The 22,775-nt window shown below is 57.6% G+C and overlaps 1 protein-coding gene across 5 annotated transcripts in view; it reads right to left on the bottom strand.

Moving 5' to 3' along the window:
- The window catches only part of FRMD5 (FERM domain containing 5), a 116,679-nt gene that overhangs the window by 26,934 nt on the left and 66,970 nt on the right, over positions 1-22,775 (bottom strand). For all 5 annotated transcript variants that reach the window (XM_087744040.1, XM_087744042.1, XM_087744041.1 and 2 more), the window contains exons 2-3: positions 4,752-4,856; positions 110-152 (exon numbers count right to left, since the gene is read on the bottom strand). In XM_087744040.1, coding sequence (XP_087600166.1) covers positions 110-152; positions 4,752-4,856 — 148 coding nt within the window. The remainder of the gene's footprint in view (positions 1-109; positions 153-4,751; positions 4,857-22,775) is intronic.

Here is a 22,775-nt window from a genome sequence, read left to right as displayed (position 1 = left end):
TGTGCTGGGAATTAACCCCAGAGGGGAAGGACTGGAGAAAATGGAAATACATCTCAAACAAAGGGAGCGTGCACCACTGTCCAGGACATCTGCTCGCAGTGATACGCACCCCTCATCTGCTTCACAACCGACTTGGTAAATTCCAGCCAATGCTGAAAGGAAAAAGAAGGTAATTAAAGCAACTCAGCAACAAACACTTTCAGTTAATAACATTGACTCTTCAGGGCAAAATTAAACAAACAAACAAACCCCTCTACTTGAAATAAACGTCTATGCTGTGGTGGAGTCCATGAGCTGCCCGGCAGAGGTGGGAGGGGGGTGCAGCCCCTGCCCGGCCGGCAGCCGAGGGAGAGCCCGAGGAGGACCCGAGCCCCAGCATCCCCCATCTGATGTCCCCTTCTCTGCACGGCCTCGGGGAAAGCGAGGTCCTCCGCATCCCCTCTGGGCAGCCCCATCGGGCCGACGCAGTGGCACAGCCGGGCTCCGCTGGTGCCAGGGTGAGCGGCTGTGCTTGCTCAGCGCCCAGCAAGGACCCTCCGCCAGCCCCAGGAGAGGCACCAAGCAGAGCAGGGGCTCGCCGGCAGGATTTTCCCTTGCCCAACAAGGCACGCTGTCCCCAACGTCAAGTGCGGTTTTCAATCAGTGCCAACAACGTGGCCAAGTTAGAGGGCAAAGGATCCTTCACCCTGCTCCCGGTGCTCTGCTCGCCAGCCAGCTGAGTAAGCAATCACAGCACGGCAGTGAAGGTTTTTGTGCCGAGGCACCTGGTCCCCAGTTGTTAAAATCACCCTTCACTGGTGCCGCGTGGTTACACGTGTGCACTGGATGGCGTCGAAGAAGTGCACGGACTGGTCACTTTGAAGTCTGATTTTTAAAGCCTAAATCAAAGTCCTGCATGTAAAAAGTACAAACCCACCTCCCCGCAGGCTGGCGGCTCCGGGGAGTGTGGGGCTGCCCTGGGCCCTGCCCGGCGTCCTGCTCCCGGGGTCTGTGGCCGTCCGTGCCACGCAGTGCCGGCAGGCAGGAGCACGCAGCAGCGCGGTTCTGCCGGGGACGGCAATGGCTCTGCAGCGCTGGCTGCAACGACCGGCTGAAATCACCCAGCCCAACCCCACCAGGAACCGGGATCTATAATTATAGCGTGACACCAGGAAGGTTCAGTTCAAGCCCATATTTCTGAAATTACACTTCTGTGCCATCAAAAAGAAACCATCAAGCTCTGCCTGCAGCAAAGCCGCGGAATAGCTGCTGCTTTGATTTGACATCGTTTGAGCAGGCACATTTAGGAAACAAAGCGTTGTCAGTCAAGAAGCAGCTTCAGATGCTTGTGTGTTGGGAAGAGGGAACCCCAAAACACCAAAGCAAAGGGACTACAATTAAGGCAAACACTAGTTAGCACAAAGGATTACAGACCTACAAAGATATATCACTGAAATCTGGGACTGCTGTAGGAAACTCCAAATATAATGTCCACCACTGAGACAAAACCAGTGAGCGGTGGCTCCACGTGGCTGCACAAACTGGTCTGGGTTTCACTCGGGTGTTTCTGGGGTGCGCTTGGCACTGATGCAGATGTGCTGCTGGCAGCACTGCAAAAACCAGCAGCAGGGGTCGAGGGCGTCACAGCATGCCCGGCGACCCGGGGCTCTGGTCCCTCGCCTCGGTAACTCCCGGGACTGTGCAGACACAGCCCCTCCCTCCGGCATGAGGCTTTGGGGAGCCCGGGGGCGAGGGGCAGCCCCGTGGGATCCGACGGCCGCTGGCAGCGAGTGGTCCTGGTGCTCCGACAGCAGCGCTGGGGATGGGGAAGGAACACCACGGAGGGCTCCTGCGGGAAACGCCTGCCCCGGTCCCAGGAACCCACCGCAGGACCAAGGGAACCTCCAGGTCATGACGGTCCCCACCACACTGGGAAGAAGCATCGTTGTCTTTCGGACTGGGCGGAAATGGTTTGAGTGCCAGCCTCAGCATCCCCTGACCCAGACCCAACCGAGTGCCAGGAAACCACGGGCAAGGAGCCAGGATTTTTTTCTCTTGTTTTCCTCACTTTTCAGCATCTCTGATGTCTGTGGCCCTGTGCTCTCAACAGATGCATCTCACCTGTAGCAGCCCCAGGGCAGAGCACAGGCTCCTCACGGCCACGCTTAAAAATGAAGAGGTTTTCAGTGACGGCCACGTGCCCTCCCGGCAGGAGCCGCAGCCGTGCCTGGAGTGCGCCGTGGGCTGCAGCAGCCGCCTCTCCCACATCACACGAGTGCTGCGGCTCCCAGCCCAGCCCCGGGCAGGAGCAGAGTCGGCCCTGCTTGCTGTGCCCCCCCCCGGTGCATCCCCAGCCCAGGCTGCCATCAGGCACGTGGCTGAGTCCACCGTCAATAAGCAATATTGATTTGTGCATCAGAAATAATGGACTGAAGCGACAGCTTAGTTCATCACAGGCTTCAATGCAGCACTTTCAGCCGAGGGAATGCTAAACCCGGGCAGGTCTTTGACAGCCACAGCGTCTGTGAGCTGCAGGGCTGGGGCTGGCTCTCATGCAGAGGGGTCTCCCCACCCCGAGCAGCCCCGTCCTGGGATGCTGCTCAAAGCTGAGCGATGGCTCTTGCCTCAACCCTCGTGGCCTCAACTGAATCGGCTTATTCCCAGGAGCAGCAAAGCACCAGTAAAAGGAGCGTCCTTGGCATCACCGAGTGTGCCAGCTCTGCCTCCGCACCCCTCTCCCCGGGGGGCTCCCTCGCTGCTGCTGGCAGCCACTGCCCGCTGGCTTTGGGCTTTGCAGCCGGAGCGCAGGAGAAGCACCGGGCAGGATCCGGCCCTGGACGCTGACACCACCACACGCGACAGCAGAGAAACATCCTCTCCTTGCACCAGCTCGGACAAGACACAGACCCTGTGTTCTCCATCTGCCCGCTCGTTTGCTGCAAGAGAAGATGCTCCGAGAAAAAACCCCAGCACACCTCCTCCAGGGTGACTGTGCCGAGGGGTTTTCCAGAGCGCCGTGCGGAGCTCTCGGTGAGCGCAGACTTCGGCAGCGCTCTCTCTCCACCAGCCATGCCCATAGAGATGATGCATAATAATGCATTATAATGCACAGGGTTTTATTTCTACATGCATTTAAAGAGGCGATTCACCAAAAAGCAGGGAAACTAAGAGCCAACACAAGTGGAGTGGCAGTTAACGATCCGCCAGCATCATGCAAGAAAAATGCCTCTCCAGTACTGAAGAGCCACCGCTCCACAGCCACTGCAAATCCACCCATCAGGGCGTGCATCAGCGTGACGACGATGGCCAGGAGGCAGATCTGGGAGAAGGCTGGAGAAGTCGGGAGGGAGAGAGCCCAGAAAACACAAGTTGGGGGGCACAGGTGACGTGGGGGGGTGATGGTCCGAAGACCCCGCGAGAGGCAGCAGCATCTCGCGCTCCCTGACAGCTCCAACTTAGCAAGGTGGGAAGGGTGAGGAAGAGGAGGCTACGGCGCTGGGCAGATAAGCCACGTGAGTGTCAGTGGGTGCCCTGGAAGGGGAAAGGGGGGAGCGAGGGGCTCAGACGGGCCCTGTCCCACTGCAGGCAGCAGGGAAGGAGCAGCTCCCCGGCTGCCGGCAGCGACGCGGGGCCCAGCTCCTTGCTCAGCAGCGGATGCTCCCTGTAACAGCCGCCGCAGAAGGTGCCTTGGGAGCAGGAACTGTTACGGTGGCTCATATTGATCAGCAGGAACGCAACACAAGATTATTATTAATAGCTACGCCTGCGAGTGCCTTCGCAGCGCTTCCCATTCACAAACCTCAAGTGCTCTAATGGGAAGTGGCGATTCAACGTGTTTGCGCAGAGCTTGCACTCTGCACGCGTTGTAAAAGGAGCAGGGACAGTTAACCCTGAAGAAGTGGCAGGACTCACTCACACAATGGCTGTGTGGAAATCCAGCTCGTGGCACCATGGCACAGGGGACCCCCCCGCAGGGCTCTGGCCCTGCTGTGCCACCCTCCGCCCGGACCTGCTGCAGCTGCCCGGGGACGCAGCGGGGGTCTGCACGGCTCCCTGCTGGGAGCTGCCCTGCCAGGTCGGACCAGGTCCTGCTGCGGGGGCTCTCAGCTCCACGCACTCCCATGTCTTGTCTCACTCTTCATTGCCCGAGGCAACACGCACAAGTGTTTGGATTCTCAGTACAAAGTTGTCGCATGGCCTAATCTCAGTGTTAAAACACGGCTCTGCTCTAGAAATAGTCCTGCAAACCCAGTGTCAGGAGATCTCCCCCTTTGCCTTTGCGATAGCGTCAAATCCTCTCACTTGGCAAACACGAGATGCTTTCACCACTCGCACGGGGACCTGAGAGCCGTGCGAGCCCCCCTGGCTCGCACATCCCAACAGATGCCGAGGATGCGTCAGCGGGGCCGGGACACCAAGGCTGCTGCTGCTGGAGCCCGGGTGCACCCAGGCCCCCCCTCCCCGGGGCTGCAGCATGAGGCTCAGCCCTGGCTCTAGCAGACGAGGTGGGAAGGGGCCGGGGGTCTCCCCAGGGTGCTCAGGGGACCATGAGTAGATGCCCTTCCCATGGGCAAAGCAATGACCCGTCAGGGTACCCAGCAGCAAGGCAGGGGAGAACCGCTGGGACAGAGCCCCTCATCACTGCCTAAACCGAATTTTCTTGCAGCCATTTGCCTCACGCTCTGGTTCGCAGCTGCAGCAGCAAGGACAGGTCTGATACCACCGAGCGGCAAGAAACCCCAACAGCCAGCCCAGGCAGGGAGGGCTCTCACCCTTTGCTTGTCGGGGTCCACAAACCGAATGCCGAAGTAGTCCTTCTCCAGCAGGTTCAGGTGGTGGCAGAGAAGGTCGAACAGGTACTGGCCCTTGGCATCTCTCTGCAAGACAAAGAAACTCATTTACAAAGCGGCAGGACAATGGCAGCGGAGCAAAGGAGCTGGGGCACGACGGGCGGGTGAAGGGTCTGAAACTTGTAAGGTGACATCAAGGACGGTGCAAACGCCACCAACGTCCCTGGTGCTCCACCAGCGGTATTTTCAGCTCAGAAACCATCTCCCCTCCCACCCCAGGGGCAGCCCAAGAGCAGCCGGCAGCAGGAACCCATAGTGCACCGGTCCCCATCCCTGTCCAGAGACCTGCGGCTCGTGCCCAGGCAGGGTGCTGAGGCTGCCCGGGGCTTGGCAGGAGACTGCAGCATTGGCCAAAAACCACATTTGCTTGGACAACACATCTGTGTCCAGGCAGCTCTGGGCAGCGCTGCGGAGGCGAAGCTGCCTGGATGGAGCACGCGGCGAGAGCGCAGCGAGAGCGGGTCAGCAGAACAGCAACCGCCCCAACGCAGCCCAAACGCCACGGAACGCCCAGGGTATTTTAAAAGCATAAAGAAAACCGTGACCAAGGTCAGAGCCTGGGAATTGCCCTGCAGCTCGAGTCGTAGTGAGGCGTTAGACGGGGAAGCTGTGAATTTTGGGGTCTGTTTGCTGGCCCGTGTTTTCAGGCGCTCAGATCAGCAAGGCGGCAGCTTTGCCGCTGTTGCGATCCCTCGCCGTAGGCATGGCACAGCTCCCCGTCGCCTCGTTGCTGTTGCTCTCTCCTGGCTCTGTTAAGCAGACTTTCCCTGCCCTGGCCCTGCGGCGGGAGGCCAGTGCTGACCTGCCTGTTTTTACCATGTTTCTTCTGTGCCCTTTTCTGCTATTGAGCTTTTAGGAAAAAGCCTTCCCCCTTCCTTGTCCCCGGGCCCAGCACGGCTGCGGGCTGTGGCAGGGGACTCCGCAGGTTTATACTTTCTCCAGGAGCAGCCGGCGCTGCCAGACCCCCACTCGAGAGAGCGGGAGCATCTGGGCAATGAGAATTAACAGCTTTATAAGGCCCTGTGTGCCAGTATAACTTACAGACAGCGCTAGACTGAACATTAACAGGGAATTTTAAAGTATTATAGATATAAAACCTGATAGATCTCAAAATTATTAAAAATCTAATTTCCAGCATCGCACAGACTGAAGCACGCACTGAATTTGAGTGCCGTGAGCTGCTCCACGGTGGTGCTGGCCCAGGACACGTGGTTCTTCCTGCATTTGGCATGGAAACGCAGCACAGGAGCGAGCCGAGGGCCCCGGGGCCCCGGTGCCGCCCGCGCACGGCCCCCAGGACTGCAGCAGGGCTGTGGGCAGCTGCCTGGGACCCCGCTCACCCCTCATCCAGCCGGGGGGGCACTGCTGGAGGTGGGCTGTGCATCCCCTCTGTCAAAAAGATCACCACCACTTTATCCAGAAATGCTTTTCCTACCCACCAAAGGTTTGGCATCAGTAAGCCAAGAAGAATGAGGAGTTACACCGGGGATCCTCTGGTTCAACAGTTCCTTTGCTCTCCAGAATCGCACGCCAAAAGGGCCGCAGAGCCCCCACACGAGAGCTGATTTATCAGCAATGGGACTTATCCACATCAAGTGCACAGCTGTGCAACGCTGTATAGCGAACCCCGTAAATGACAGCGATTTAACTACTCCAAAATTTTCCATCCAATTTATAATGGACCACTATAACATTTTGCTCGTGGACAAGAACCCAGATGCACCCCAACACCTCATGAACCTCTACCCAGCGGAGCTGCCCGCAGGACCCGTCCCGGGGGCAGCGGCTCCGTGCCAAGCAGAGCCATACCTCCGCGGTGGTCTCACCCCCTGAGGCTCAGCGCTTGCTGAGAGCGGGGTCCTCCCAGTCTGTGTCAGGTTTGGGATCGAAACCAGTATTTTATTTATTTCTGAAAAGCTTAAACCAGGTGCTGCTGCCCAGGGAAACCCCCTCGCCTGGGGCCAGGGAGGGAGAAGAGGTAAAATCGTTTGGACCCTGCTGCCTCTGCCCCTTTGCGGCAGGGGCCCGGGGTGCCGGGGACGCGCTGGCAGGATCCGGCCCCTCAGCCTGGCAGCCCTGCCTGCTGCCTGCCTGCCCTCCGCCGCGCTCTGGGGTTTGCGGAAGGGCCCGGGCATGGCTGCGCTGCAGCCGATGGGGGACCTGCTTTACAGCGCAGCATCTCCCCTGATCAAAGGCTGCTCCTGACAGCCGATGCTGCCTCCTTCAGATAACACAGGTTCCTGTTTCCCGACAAATACATTGAACACGTGCATTATCTGATCAAATAATCACTCAGCAAACACAGGCCGTGCAATCAGAGAACACCGCAGGTCTGGCATTAACCCGTTCCTGGGGCTTGGCTAGGTATGGCAGATGTCTCTGCATTTTAAATAAATAGTGCTTCGTTTAGAGAATCATGAAGTTCAGGCTGCAGTCACGCAGCTGCTAAAACGACTTGCCCTTGGCACCAGTGCCGGAGCCTGGCGGGCACCAGGGCAGCAACAAGGCGATCCGAGGCGGCCGCCGGAGCAGGGCCCATCCCGGCTCCCGGGGTGCAAACTCTGCCTTTGCAGGCGGAGGCGCGGGGAGAGCCCGTCCTGCTCACCCGGCTGCTGCAGCGCTGGCGCCTGGCCAGCAGCAACGCAAGGGGCTGATGGAGCGTTTTGGGCAGTCGCACACAGCAGTCAGCAGGAGAATCGGCGGTGCAGCACAGAGGAGAGCACTGGGGGGGCGCAGGGCGTGCAGCCCCCGCCCCAGCTGCAGCCCAAACAGAAGGAAGGAGAAGGACAGACAGCCCCTGCGCCAGGCGGAGCGGCAGAGGGAAGGCCTGGGTGCTGCCCAGCAAAGCTCAGTCGAGGGGCAGTGGGTGCTCACCGGGCCCTGCTGCTCCCTGAAGATGACAGCCTCGAAGCGATCGCTGACATGAAGCCTCCTTTGGAAATCCCGGTCGCACCCCAGCCCTCCCCTCACTCCAGCACCTGCAGCTCTCGGAGCCCAGCTCTGTGCTCACGGCATCGGCATGGCAGTCTCGCCAAAATACCCGGAGGCAATGGAGAGGATCCGTCGGCTGTCTCCGTGCACAGCCTGGCAGCCCTGGCAGCAAGCCCCCGCTCCCCGGCTCCCCGGTCCTTCACGCCTCGCTCGCAGAATGGGGCAGCACTCACTCAGGCATCGGCCAAGCTTAAGTCAAGTCTTAAAAAGCCTCCTGTGGCAAATGTGTTTGATGGGATCTGTTTGGGATGCAGTCAAGGGCGGCTTTTTATGCAGCGACTGATGCACTGTAAAACACGTGGCATTAAAAGACACCGAGCCATAGCCTGAGTCCTTGGGGGCATTCAGACGTCTCTCCCCATGCTGAGGGGCGTGGGCATGTTCACCGCTCTCAAAAGCATCACATCTCTGCAGGTTAAACCCCCCATTGGCCTTGTACCCCTGTCCCTGCGAGCTGCGTGCACACGCAAGAGAAAACCAACTCTAGAAAAGCTTTGTCTGAGCAGATGAGACGGCTTTGAGGTGAAGTTTCAGCAGCCAGGCGCTCCCCGCAGGAGCACGCAGCGCGGCCGCAGCGGGCTCTGCTCAGCTCTGCTCCAGCCACGCCGGCGGCTGCAGCCGCGGGACGCGAAGCTCCTCTGTTCTGTGGTTTGTAAAACCTCTCTGGGCCCATAAATGGGTCTGCGGCTTTGCTCTCACTATGCCGGGGGTAACAGCAAGGTTTTGCTTTCCTGCAAGCAAATCCCCCAGGGAGGGATCGCAGAGGATCCGAGGAGGAGCATGGGAGAAGCCGCTGCATACGATACCACCTCCCACAGCCACAGCAGCGGGTGCCATCGAAAGCCAGGGCTCAAAGGCAGCCCCGGCCACGGCTGCCGGCTCATTACTTTGTCCTGAGGGCACCTGTGACACCCACGGGGCTGCAGCCCAGAACCAGCCCCAGCCCAGCCCCAGTCCTGCTGCTCATGCTGCCCGGGCAGCAGCCGTGGGTCAGCATCCCGCTCCAGGACTGCAGCTCATCGGGGGGACGCCGGACACCCACCACCCCAGTGCAGCCAAGGACTCCAGGTGCTGTTCACAGGGCCACGAGGTTGGCTGGCACCTGAGGGGACAAGTGTCCTTGTGCTGGCCAGGCTGCCTGCCGCTGGCATGGCACAGCACGCTGCCCTGGCGCTCCCCTGGGGGGGCCCGACCTTGCAGCCTGGCAGTAAAAGGCTCGCCGAAGCTCGCCTGGCCCCTGCCAAAGTAAAACGGTGCTGGGCTTTTGGACCCTGCTGTTAAAATACAGCGGAGCAGCCAAAAGCTGGCTTGCAGAGCCTGCAGCTGGGGACGGCTGCTGGCTGGGCACCGCAGTGAATCCCGGCCCAGCTCAGCCCCGCTGACTCACGCTCTTCCCCAATTTATTACTCAGTTTTTAAGCAACTCTCCTTGCTGTAGAAATGGAGACTTGAGATAGCTGTTCTGGGCAGAAAGAAGGTGAAGTAGCAGGAGAGCATTGAGAGTGGTGCCATGAGAGCTTGCACGGAGGCAGCTGAAGCGTTTTGCAGCCGCAGCACGGCTGGGGAGATGGGCTGGAGCTGAGCAGGCAGCAGCCCTGCCAAAACCCATCCCAGCCCTTGGGAGATGCTGAGACCATAAACAGACAGAGCTCCCCGCAGGCAGCAAGTCCTGCCAGCCAACATGAACAACGCTCTGACAGCGCAGAGCTAAAATTTCAGGAATTGTCTCTGCCTGCTCTCCTCTCCTGCATCCCCCCTCCTCCTCCTCAGGCCAAACAGCAAAGCCCCCGCTTACCCTTGCTATGATGGCCACATGCACCCAGCATTGGAAAAACTGAAAGATTCCCATTTCCATACTCAGATATCGAAACTCGTATTTCAGCTGCCCCCAGCTGCAGCCTGCCCTGCCTGCTGGACCCTCACCGGCCTGGGTTTGTGGTACTGGGTGGCCCACCCTGCGTTGGTTGCAGCCCTGCAGCCATGGCCGTGGGCCAGGGACCCGCTGGGGAAGCCGCAGGCTGGGCACCAGCCCCGCGAGGCTTCGATGCACTGCGGCCATGCAGGATGGGCACCCACACCAGCCACGTCCCCTTTTGCATGGCTTGAGGACCAGAAACCTGGAGTTTGAGTGCAACTGCTCAGCTCCAGCCCGAGCCAAAGGTGACTCCTTGGGCTGGCAAAGCAAGTGTCCCCAGGGAGCCCAGCCCCGGCGGGGTGAATGCCCGCCTCGCCCCGCAGCCCTCCCAAGCTCCCTTGTGCAGAGACACTCATTTAACGCAGCCGGGAATCGGCAGGTCCCCGTCAGCTGCTGCTCCCGCTGGGAACACAGATGTGGACGGTCCCAGGCTGCGGTGCCCACCGCTTCCCACCCCAAGCCAGGTCCCTTCAGCCTGCGCCCCTCGCCCTGCTGCAGCGGCGCCCGCGGACGCGGAGCAAAACACCTGGGGCTCGGCTGAGCGGGGAGCTGCCGGCGGCTCGCCAGCACGCGGTGGTCACCGGCACCGCCGGCGGCTGCTCAGGAAATGAGGCCACTCATTTATGAGTCTGAATACTGATTTAGGTGCCGAACTCGGAAAACCGTGGCCTAGATTGTGCTTTATTAATAGGCTAATCGAGTCTCCGCGTGTATCATCCATCACTGTCAAACACAACCACCGCCTGGTACAGGCTGTGCGCCCGGCTCAGGCACAAGGGCACAAAATGGAAAGGACTAACAAAACCTGCCAGAATCCAAATCGCTTTTCCTGAGTTAGAGCAAGTTATTCTTATTTCATTAAATAATATTAATTTTTTCAATGAGGGCTGAAGCAGCAACACGGAGCTTGAGAAGAGAGAAACTGCAGCAGAATCGTAGAATCACAGAATCATAGAATTGCTTAGGTTGGAAAAGACCTTGAAGATCATCGAGTGCAACCGTTAACCCGGCACAACACCGTGTGAGCAGCAGAACAAACACCCGAGCCTTCCTCACCTGTTGGGCACGAAATACCCTTCCCAGATCAGCTGTCGCGTGCGTTACAAAGACTGCACCTCCTCCCGCATTACACAGAAAATAGTAATAAATACTGATTTTATTTTCTTCCCCTGGAAAAGATTACTTTGCGCACTGAACTAAAGGGACATCTGCCACAGCCACGGAGGTTAAAACAACTGCCCATATAACAGAAATTGTAGTGGCATAAATAAAGACGTGCTCATAAATTATTCCAAATTAGACCTGAAGGGCTGTTCTACCCGAAGCAGCTGCGGCGACACGGGCGCTGGCTGCTGCCAGCGGTGCGAGGCACATCTGGCAGCTGTGCCCAGGGCCTGCCCCGCCGCAGGCAGGCACCCACCATCCGCCGCAGCAGCCGGGGCTCTGCCCTGCTCCTGCAAATTGAGCTTTCACACAGGCAACGGCCGCGGAAAACGCCAGGGGAAGCTGCAAAAGCATGACCCTTTCTAGCTAGACGAGGAGAGCAGAGGGTGATTCCGCCAGCCCCAGCATCACGCCCCTCCTCACCTCCCAAAGCTGGTTTTGCAGGGATTTGCTACAGGCTCCTCTCCCTTTCCCTGCCCGTGGCCCAAATTAGCACCAACGCCTGCAGAATGCTTTCCTCTGCAGTTTTTACACAGAGAAATCTCAACAAAGGACAAATCAGACATCCCCCAGTCCCGTGGAAGGTAGTGGAAGTGTAAAAATGCAAACGGCGTTACAGGGGGAAATGCTTTCTCTTTGATCTCTCTAACTTGAATTAAACATATTCTAAATTAATCATTATGAGTATGTCTTTCAGGGAAATTATCTGAACTGTCTTTACAAATGACAACTTAAAAGAGCTGTCTATTGCATAATATCAGCTTAAATATTCCATGTTTTGATCTTTACATGTTCTTATGAAGTAAAACTTATATCTGTCTCAAGGTTTGCGGGTTTTTGAGGTCAGCCTTTCAGGGCACAGCAGTCTGAGAGACTATTGCCGGCTGCACCACGAGCAATCCCCGCTGCGCACACTGGCAACGCCGCACCCTAAGCTGACCCGCACCACGCAAAGTGATTTGCTGCCGAATCCTAACAGCTGCTAATGCCTTCTTTCTGTCTTAAACTTCTCTTACGTTTAAAAACTTGAGGAACTGCAGCTAAGCACAGCATCGTGTCCCAGACACCCCCGGGCACCGAAGGATGGTGCATTACATTATTAATTTCGACTGAGCAGGACGATCAGGAGGGATCCCGGTGGAGGCCGGTTTGCAGAGGCAGCGCAGCGGCAGCGGCTGTGCCAGGAGCCCGCGTGGCCGACGCCGTGCTGCTGGCTGCTGCTGCCAGCGCAGAGCTGCGGAGGATAGCACGGATTGCCAGTCACTCGTGATGCACCACGCTGAATTGTTCTGATTGATAATAGTCCCTAATTTTGCCTAGTCTCGTGTTAAACGAGATGAAGATGTGCCACTGCTCGCAGAGGGCTGCGTTATGGCACAGGCAGGCAGAAAATCTACAGACCGGAATTTTTCTGTGACGGTCCCTGCAGCCGCGCCGTGCATCACCCCGACGTGCGAGAGAAACCCGAACGGTTTCAGCGCTGCGGGGCAGCGTGGCAGCGCGGGGCGATGCCCTTGGGGGCCCTCGTGCCTGATCTTGCTGGGACCAGATCTCACGGCACTCCCCGTTTCTACAGGATCTCTGGAGCCCTGAGCACATCCCAGTATTCCGACTCACGTGTCGGCCGGGGCACGGCGGCTGCCTGGGCGCGTTCCCCTCCTGCCGCCCCGGCCAAACCGGGGGCTCTTTCCCGCGGAGGAGAGGAGCTGGCTGAGGGCCAAACCCTGCGGAGGGGGACGCTGCCACGGGCGAGAGGAGCGGTACTGGCTCCGGGAATCCGTCGCTACCCACGCCGCTCCTCTACAAAGCACTTCAGAGCCATCCAGCCCGCAGCATCTTTACGAGGTACCCGAGGAGCATTAACATGTCAGCAACAGCTTCATACAGAGATTTACTGCGCTCTGCTCGGGGAGGAGACGGGTTCGTTGGTGGCCTCAGGAACGAGCTCTTCCAGGGAGTTTTATGATCCCTTTTTACAGGGGGACAGAAAGACGGCGCTGTGCCGGCAGCAGGGAGATCCTGCCGGGCTTTTCCAGTGGCGAACGCACCCATCCCACGGCTTGGTGACAGGAACCTCCCTGCGCCGGGGACTGCAGGGTTTGCTTCTCAACAGAGCTCAACAAGCTCCACTGGGGACCCAGCTGGCCCTAGGCCTGCGGCACGGCAGCACGGACGCTGTCAGCCCCACGGCGTGCCTGCCCTCCCCGGCGCGGTGCAGAGGAGCCCCCGAGCGCCTTGCCATGCCGAGCATCAGCATCTCTGAAGTTTCTGAAGATGAAAAGTGCAGAGCGCTGAAGCCTGCCACCCCTTACTGCGAAAGAGTCGTGCATGATGTGCTGCAAAACAGAAACAAGGTTTCTACAGGGAGATAAGCGCCTCCAGCACTATCAAACAGAAGAATCCCAGATGATTTTTAAACTTTAAGAAGATTAAACTAACCTTGCATTCTTAGCTTTTCTAAGCTCCTCAGCCAAAATTAGGGTCATCCGCAGCTAAAATAAAAAAAAAATAAGAAAAAAAAGGAGCTATTTAAAAATAGCAGCTCATCTGAAAATGAATGGTGTGCCTCCCTTTAGGCAGGAGTGTTCCCCGTCCCACCGAGCACGGCAGCTCTCCGGCAGCACATCCGTGCGCTCCAGCCACGCTCTGGAGCCATGAACTTGCAGCGAGGCTTGGTTTTGCATTGCAGGATGAGACCCACATCTGTCCTAAAGTCTTGCTTGTGGAGACCAGTAGCACAGCCTTTTTTTAAACCATTTACCACATGCCATGATGGTTTTGTTTCATTCCAGCTTCTTAATCGGGTACCATGCGGCACCAAGGCCGAAGCCATATGAAAAGCGTGAGCTTCCTGCACCAGCCCCAGCACCACTGCCACCCAAACCTGCCCCCTCCAGGACCATGCCAGGCCAGCGAGGCCAGTTTGCACGATGAGGCTGAGCACAACCAGCCCCTTCACCAGCACAGAGCCAGCCCGGCCCCTTCCCGCAGCCTGCCGACAGCCAGCCAGGTCCTGCCGATGGCCCCGCGCCGTGGGGACGGCACAACGGGGCTGCTGTGTGGCGGAGAGAGCAGATGCGTCCGCTGGAAAACCTCCATCAGCCATCCTTAACTGTGGCTCTTGCAAGGGGAAGGCGAGAGTTGGGTACCACACACTCGCTCGAGCATCGCTGTGCCCAGCAGTCTCGCAGCACGGGACATCTCGGAAACCCCCAGCAGGCAGGTTCTTCCCATCTCCTGCAGTGTGCTTGCACTGCAAAACTCCGCTCTGAGACAAGAAACAGCTTCTGACCCTGTGCCACCGCAGACCGGCTCACACTTCGCAGGGCCGTCACGACGGTCCTGCCCCAGCCGGGAGCCCGGGGAGGGGACGATGGTGGGGGGAGCCCAGCAAAGCAGGAGGGGCTGCGGAGAGCAGCTGATCCCCCCAACCACCGTGTTCACTCCACAGCCAAGGCTTTGCAAGGACACGAGCACCAGCTGTGATCACGGGGAGATGCTGGAAGTGTACTCACTCCAGATCGAAAGAAAAAGCAGAGGATTGTTTGTGTTATTCAAGCGGGCATGATGCACGCCTTGCGTGGTGGGGAAGCTCCCGGGAAGCAATTCCCATGGCCAGGGCTGCAGGGGCGCTGGGAGCAAAATGGAGGGGCTGGGTGGGGGGGCTGAGGGCCTTCTACCTCCTGCCAGGGGAAAAGGAAAATATGTCAGCAGAAGCTGCGAGGCATCCCGCATCGCCCCGTATGCAGGGGCAGAGGAGCAGGTCGGGTGCCCAGAGGCACAGACAAGTTCAAAGCTGCTCGGTGTGGGCTGGGAAAAGCTGGGGAGTGGCGGCGATGGCTCTGCTGCACCTCAGCCCAATCCGCCACCCCAGAGAGTCATCTGAGATTGCTCCAAACTGCATAGTAACAGATTCCTTATTCCCTCCCATGTAATAACTTTGCATTTCCTTCCATGCAAACTGGTGGGCAGCTCTCCTCCGCTGCGCCCAGCTCCGCAGCTCCGGCAGAAAGGGGGTTCAGAGCCCCGAGCAGCCCGTGCAACCGAGCTCACAGCCCCAGTGCCTGGGGAGGGCTGGAGCTGCTCCATGGATGTAGCCAAAAAGGACTGGGGAGAAGCAGGAGCAGGGCTTAAGAGGGGCACCAGGGCTTTGCAACCCACTGGGCTGAGCTCCCACGTCAGCCGGCTCCGGTGCGGCCATTTGCGGGGTGCCACCCGCGTCCCGGCTCTCCTGCCAGGGCACGGCCGGGACCCCGGCGAGCGGCAGCACCCCGAGCCTGCGGGACGAGGGAGCCCAACCAGCCCCAGGGCTGCGGGACAACGCTGCTCACCCAGAGCAGCACCAGCCACCGCCAGCCCCGACCCGACCCCACCGGGCCCCCAGCCCCACCGCAACGTTTGGTTCTGGAGCTGAAATGGTGAATTGCCCCACAGCCGCTCTGCGGATCAAGCACAGGATTTACAGAAGAAACGGCAGCAGTTGAAAGCGGCTCCTTTCTGTGCTATTTGGTTTGGAAATCTCATTGTGGGGCTGGCCATTCCTCCTGCTTCCTGAGCTTAGGAGAAGATTATTTTTTAAAGGAAACTGTCAAAAAAGTCTATTTTACAAAGTGAAGTTTAAGCTTAAGTCTCTTTGGCAGCAACATCTGAGCTGGGAGAGATCAAAGACCCACCAGCTCCACTGCCAACATGAGGAGATTTTTCGCTAGCAATTTGATTGCAATATTGTGGTTTAAATGCTTCATTTTCAAAATTCGGCATTGTACTGTATGAGCCTGGGATTTATCATCCCTTGGACAAAGTTAATGTTCACTTTGCAGGCAGAGCGAAGTCCTCCTAACTGACGGCTCGCTCAAAGTAAGCCAGTGCCTCATCTGAGCTGTGGCGCGAGGAGGAAACGGACAAAAATACGGCTGAGAACATTCATTTCCAGACAGGGAACGAGCAGCTCGGAAATCTGTGCCTACGCCTGGAGCAGAGCGCTCAAGCCTGCACCCTCTACGGGGGCTGCAATGCCCCCTCTCTCCCCAGGGCCCCCCAGCAGGGGCTGCCGAGGGCCAGCAGCAGCCCCGGCCCAGAGGGTCCCCCACCCATGGCGGCCGGGTGTCCCCGAGGGGGACGCACGCTCCCCGACGGGGCAGGAGGGCAGGGCACCCTGCAGCCCCCGCGCCATCCGCTGCTCCCACGCAGGTGCCGAGACCGTCCTCCTGCAGCTCCTGCAGTCCTGCCTGTCCCCACAGCTCCCCCCATCCCCTGCTCCACTGCCACAGAAAACAGCGTTATTATTGTTATTCTTCATTATTTTGATTTATTATTCTTATTGGCTATTTTGCTGCTATTGCACCAGCTGATGCACTTGCTCTGTGTAAGCAGGGCACCAGGCGCCCACCTGGGACACATTTGGCCGGGCTGCACAGCGCCGGACCCTGCCGCGGCGAGGAGGGGAGCCGGGTCACCCACCCTGCCCACGACACCTCCGACTGAAACACAGGGAGAAGCCAGCCGGCAGTGAGAGCTCAGCAAAAGGCTGCTGTGCTCAAGTGTGCCGTGGCAGGAGCCTAAACCCTGTTTCCAGAAATGACTTCACAACACCAAGGAGCCTCAGAGTCACAAAAAGCCCCTGGGAAGATGCTCTTGGAGCCATCGGTGAAGCCAGGACCTCAGGACAGTGCCGAGGGACGTTCCCAGGAACAGGCCCTTGGTTTCTGAGCAGGAGCAGCCGGCGCAGCAGGAAGGAGAGGGGCGAGCACGGGCACGTTTCCAGCCAAACCTCTGAGCCCCCAGCCACTGCCCGGCTACTGCAGCGATGCCGACCCCGCTGCAGCGAGCAGGAAGAGATGGAGGGGCGAGGGGGGAACGATTTTTCTTGGGGGCACACCGTGGATGGCTTCCAAAGGCAGCCCCAGCATGGGGGAAAAGGAGGATAAAAGGCCAGGGAGGATGTGGAACAGGGACACGCAGACCCCGAGGAGCACCGGCCCCCAACGGCAAGGTGCTGGGGATGCGCTGCTGCCCAGATCCGAGCAAGCCCGCCCTGCCCTGGGCCACCGGGCATTTTGGCACGTGCCAAACGAACAGGTCTCCATAAAATGCACACAAAAAGCCCTTTCAGCACAGGCGGTAACAGAAGCAGCGTCGCCTGCTGAGCAAATAGCAGCTGCGAGCAAGAAGCCAAGTGGGAAATGCAGAACAGCGCCCCGATAGCCCCAACTCCCACCCGCTCCACCACATGCTGCGGCCCACCAGAGCCGCACCGCCGGAGCCCACGGTTACCGTGCCCACCAGAGGAGGCTCAGCATAAGGAAAAGGGGTTTTACATAACCCTCAAATGTAATCCTGTTATATTTATAGCATATGCATTTCAGTATTAATTCCCTGTTATCTGTAATCCTTCTTCCTAGCTGACACAGTAATTTCTGTCTTCAAGACTTATCTGGGGAGTTTGCTCCAGAAGTTTATAAAGCTTCTGAGAAGGAAAGTTCCTAACGAAGCGACTCTCAGAGCCTTAAACTCCAGATTATTGATTCCTTGTTTTAATCCGCAAGCAGGTTTTTAAACCCTTTGGCACGCTGGTGTGTGTGAAAGGCCCTCCATGGCTCCCCATCACTGAATTTAAGCCGCTGATGTTTCTGCTTATGTCCCCATTCAGGAGAGAGTCCGCTGTGGGACAGCGGTTTAGCACATTTTTAAATCCTTTAATAGCCAGGGAATTACCCCCCCAGAACCTGCCAGCCTCCCAGCAAGTAAGCCGAGGGGGCTGTAACCCCATCCATTCCTCACCGCTGCATCTGCTGAGGTTTTATCTCCTTGTTTGATGAGGAAACTTTCCTGACAGCTCTGCACTCCCAAGCGCTTTGGAGCACTCACTCTGTGCTTTCCCCTAACCTTACAAAGCCCCGTACCGACACCTGCACCGCAGCTCTCCAGGCACAATCCCGCCAGCCCTGGCATTTTCTCAGCAAGGAGCAGGATCTTGCTGGAAACAGAGCGGAGAACAGCAAAGCAACGCTGTCCTTCCTGGCCCAGACAGCTCGTCCTCCCACCCTCTGCGCCGCCGAGGCGGTGGCAGACCCCGGCGGGACCGATGCTGCACAGCCGGCCCCCGTCCTCCCCGGCGCTGATCCTGGGGGCCTGGGAGAGAGCCCGGCTGGGCGAAAGGCACCCCGCTGCTGAGCCCCGTCTCTCCCAGGACGGCAGCTCCCTTGTGCCTGCACACTCTTGGTTCGGTTCTGATCTGTCGCTTCCCGATGAGCTAGACCGGCCGTCGGCGTGCTGGTCTTCCCGGCAGATCCTGGTAATGGCTTCACACATGGACCCACTCGAGTCCTGTGCGGCTGCCCCAGGGATGCTGCTCCTTGAAAACGCAGGAAGGGAGGCAGCGGGGCAGAAGTCCTGCCCCAGGAGCAGAGGGCTGTCAGCATCAGACCCTGAGCAGCGGGCACAGGGCTACGGCGCTTTACACCAAGCAGAATAAACCCGAGCGGGTCCGTGAGACACGGCTCCTGTTCAGGCTCCAACCCGCTGCCTCGGTGCCGGCAACAGGGCCATCTGTTTGCTGTTCTCGCAGCAAAATATTCTTCAGTGAGTCACAGTAAAGAACAAGCATGACACGAGTTTCTGCCAGAACTGAGCTTCACACCATTCAAATATTTATCATGTATTAAATACAGAGGATTTTTAAAAATTAAAGGTAAAAAAAAATAATCTCTTTTTTAAAAATAATCCTAACAAGCGCTGCAGTCACTTGCAGTTTGCAGGTGGGCTGTGGGAAAGCAGGCAAGGTGAGCAGCGCGGTGCCAGCAAGGCTGCCCGTCACCCAGGGCCGTGCGAGGAAAGGACGGGGTGACCCCCCCCCCCCCCCGCAGCGGGACCCTGGCACCAGGACCCCCGCATCGCCTCACCCAACAACCCCACAACAAGGGGCTGTATTTCTGGCTGGGCCTATTTCACAGCCAGCTTTAAAGACCAATGTCAAGAGGTAGCAGTGAATTTTTCAGAAGAAATCCAAGCCATGCCTCAGCTCTCAAGCAAGCTCATTTCTGCGAAGGAAACCGAGAGCAGGGAACGGTTCCCTTTGCCAAAGCCCCGAGTTGGTAATACATGCAAGGGAAGCTAATACTGAGTGATGGCAGTCTGCGTCCCCTGTGACATCTCCGACTCTCGGAGCTGTATTTAATTTTTAAATGAAAACTCCATTGTTACTTTTACTTATTTTTAGCACAATTTGGACAAGCTCCCTTAAAAGGATGGAGGATTCAGCTGGGTCACCCCAAAGCTGGGCACCCTGCTCTGGCACGCACACGCCCGATGCCCGCATGGTGCTTCTGCTGGGAACAGGGTGGGCAAGCGCCTTTCGGGACTCGATGGATCCCACCCGGCTCTGCTGGGCTCAACGGCCGACAGCAGCACAGGCAGCACACTGCAGCAGCGCCCAACAACAGCACCAGCTCCTCTGCAACATCCCTGGGGCAGCCGCACAGGACTCGAGTGGGTCCGTGTGTGAAGCCATTACCGGGATCTGCCGGGAAGACCAGCACACCGACGGCCCATCCAGGCTCATCGGGAAGCACTGGATCAGAACCGAACCAAGCCTCGGCCCCACAGGTCCTCGCAAGCAGAAGCGGGAGCAATTCCAGACTTTGCTCTCCCAGTCACTCAGCAGCTCATCCGAAAAGCAGGGAACCGCTCTCCGGGAAATCTTCGGTTTTACTCATGCATCTTCCCCAAACCAGCTTTAGGTGCATCCCTTCCCCCTCCTGGGGCAGCAGGAAGGAGGACACTATTTAATATAGAAAATTAAAGAATGAGGACAGGTTACTCACAGCTGGAGCGTGAAGGAGGCTCAGCCCTGGGCCAGCGGCGAGGCTCAGCCCTTCTCCAGGATGACCCAGGCACCGCCGGGCAGGGAGACCCGCGCTGTCCTCCCCAGGTCGCAGAGGGGCTGGCGGGCAGGAGGAAGCCTTGGCCAGGGCAATGCCCACAGGAGCAATCCTTTCTGTCCCCTCCCAGCAGGGCAGGGCGTCCGAGCAGGGTAAAGGCTGGACACTAATGTGGAGTGGACACTGGAGGGACAGTTTTGCATCAAAATAATGCAAAAATGGCAGTGGAGTTCAGACCATAACAGAAAATGCTTGGCTCATGGGATGTTCTCAGGAAGCTGCTTTGGCTTTCTGCTGGTCCACGGGCTCACTGGAGATTTATCCCGGGGACCCTGGAGCCACAGCCTTTTCTCACGCAAAGCCACCACCCAAATCAGGTGGAGCTGGGGCTGCCCCCGCCGTGGCCATCGCAGGGCCTGGCGCCGCTGCAGCCACCCGCCTCTGCAAGTGCTCCACAGCATCACAGCGTCAACGGGGCAAGGGAAAACCTGAACGTGAGTGTTTGGGGATAACAAAAAAGATTGTGCTCTGCAAAGCCTGAGGCACTGACTTTTTTCTTTTGTGAAGAATCTATTACCCTGTCTCATTTAAGGCAAGAAGTAGTTTTTCCATGTTTCCCCTGAACACCCACACCGTTACCTAGGGCCCCAGCGTCGCTTGGAGTTTGTGATTTCTTTCATCACCAGAAGCGCCACTCCCTCCATCCATCCCGACATCAGTCAAGGCAGCACGTCCCCGTCCGCGAACCGTGACCCGGCGGGATGAGATCCTCGCTGGTGGCGGCCCGGGTCCTGCCGCAGCGCCTTCGCAAGGACCACAAAGCATTCCTCAGCCCTCGACAAGGGCTTGCTCGAGCAAGCCGTACATTAAGTCCCAGTGACTGATGACACGTCACCTTACATTTTGCTACTTAGTGTACCGTATAACTTTTATGAATTAAATTTAGAATTTATAAGTCTATAATTTAGAGGCACTGAAAACCTCTCTCCATAAACCCAAATTGGTTTTTCCTATAACTCAAAGTCACTTTTTTCATTCACGCAAGCTTGGAGTGGCTCCATGTGTGCTCTTGTTTAAATTGGCACTCTTCTTCCATTAGCATGCAAAAGATCCTTGGTGCAACTAATTCTGGCATATATTATTTAGAGGCTAATAAACATGTTCATAGTAATCATCTGATGATGAATATTGCCTTGTCAGAAAGTAAGCCCTACGTGTGGCACACGAGAGAGTTTTCATGCAAGTCATGCTGCTTGTAGCACATAGGAACTCAAAATGCTCTAGCGACAGCTTCACTTGCAACGGCCGCACGACCCAGCGAACGGCAGAAGCGCCTGGTTTTGCTTCTGCAAACGGGATCGCTGCACTTCCAAACTCAAACGAGGAGCAACCGAAGCCTCAGCGACCGACAGCAGGCATCCTCTCATCTGCAGAGCAGCGTTAGATGCCACAAGCCTGGAGTCAGGTAATGCTGTACCTGAACTCTTGCATTTGCACCTGGGAATTACCCTGGCTGCAGAGTAGCTCTGGTACCAGTGCAAACTGGTAACCGCTCCTTGGACCCGAGCCCCGTATTCCCGTGGGATCCCAGAACTGCCAGCTCTGGCTCAGCACCCTCCAACTCAGCAAAGCTGGGTCAGACCTTGCAAAACTCAGAAGCCACTTGTGGAAAAAGAAGAGGGATCAGAGGGGCTGTGCTGAGCGGCACCCTCTCATTTGCACCGCTGGAACCTCAGCGAGGCAGAAGGGTGCTGCGAAAGCCCCTCGGGACGCCGGGCAGCAGGCAGCCCCGAGCCGAGGGCAGAGCCAGGGCCCTGGCCGGGGAAGGGACGGGGACGTGCAAGGTCCCACGGGGAATCTCCCTTCTGAAGCAGCGTCCTCTTCCCGACCCTGCAGGAAGAAGCTCTGCACTTTGTGGTCAATGCTATTGCACACACAGCTGATGAAAAATGAAATAAAACAAAAAACAAAAAGAAAAATCCGCGTGTGCTACTCACAACCAGAAAACCAGGCACCTCTGGTTTTCTTGGCAAAGTTCCTGCTGAGAAGCTCGCTTCTCTTCCAGCAACTGAATGCAGCAAAAAGCTCATGGGAGAAAAGAAAGAAAAGTATAAATGGTTCATAAAAAATTTACTTTTCACGAAAGCGAAGTGAGGCACTGGAAGAAACACAGAGGTGAGAGATGCAATAGCGGCTAGCGAAGCCCAAGTCCAGCCGAGCTCTTCCTTTGCCTTCCGCGCCCCGGCACAGCAGCAGCGGGGCGCAGCAGCAGCAGCTCCCCAAGCACACAGCCCCAGAGCGGCCGCCCCGAGGGTCTCCGCAGCGGCGCTGGACCGACCGCTCGAGCGTCGCGGCCTGGGGATGGAGCTGCAGGGGAGCCCGAGCATCCCAGCGTGCTCGGGAAGATGGAACCAGCTGTTCAATGTGTTTGTAATCCACAAGTGTCCCCAGACCCTCGCTATCGTGCTGTATGAGCCGCTAGAATAATTTGGTGTGAGAAGTTTGACTAACGCCCGGGGCCAGCAGCGTCTGCGAGACCTGAGCAAGCAGAGGAAAGCACGAGCCAGACGTGAGCCCTCCTGTCCCCCAGCCCTCCGCCGAGCCCAACGCCAAGGCTGACAGCTTCCCCCAGAACGATGTCCCAGAAAAGACGTTCATCTGCAGGGTCTCCTGGATGGAGGGGAGGGCACACAGCTCGTGTCCCTAGAGACTTAAAAACAGAACCAAAATAAACCAACAAAAAATAAGGGCAAGCCCCAAATCTAAACACAAGGTAGCAGCTCAAACCCTCGATTCAGAATCGGAACTAAGAGCAGGTTCAAAAGCAATTAATATTTACATCTCCCCGAATTGCAGCTGAAGAATAAAGATCATCAGGCAAGGAAGCGAGGAGCCCAAGCTTGCAATTAAGGCAAAACAGATCTTATTTGTGCTACAGAAATGACCATATGTGGAATCCTTTTGGGAGACCATAATCAGTCAGATTAACATGATAATG

This window comes from Nipponia nippon, unplaced genomic scaffold (assembly GCF_047370975.1).
Source record: "Nipponia nippon isolate SJK-2023a ecotype South Korea unplaced genomic scaffold, ASM4737097v1 scaffold_9, whole genome shotgun sequence".
Lineage (NCBI taxonomy): Eukaryota > Metazoa > Chordata > Aves > Pelecaniformes > Threskiornithidae > Nipponia > Nipponia nippon.
The sequence above is the reverse complement of the archived record's forward strand: the minus strand, read 5'-3'. Positions and strand labels throughout refer to the sequence as shown.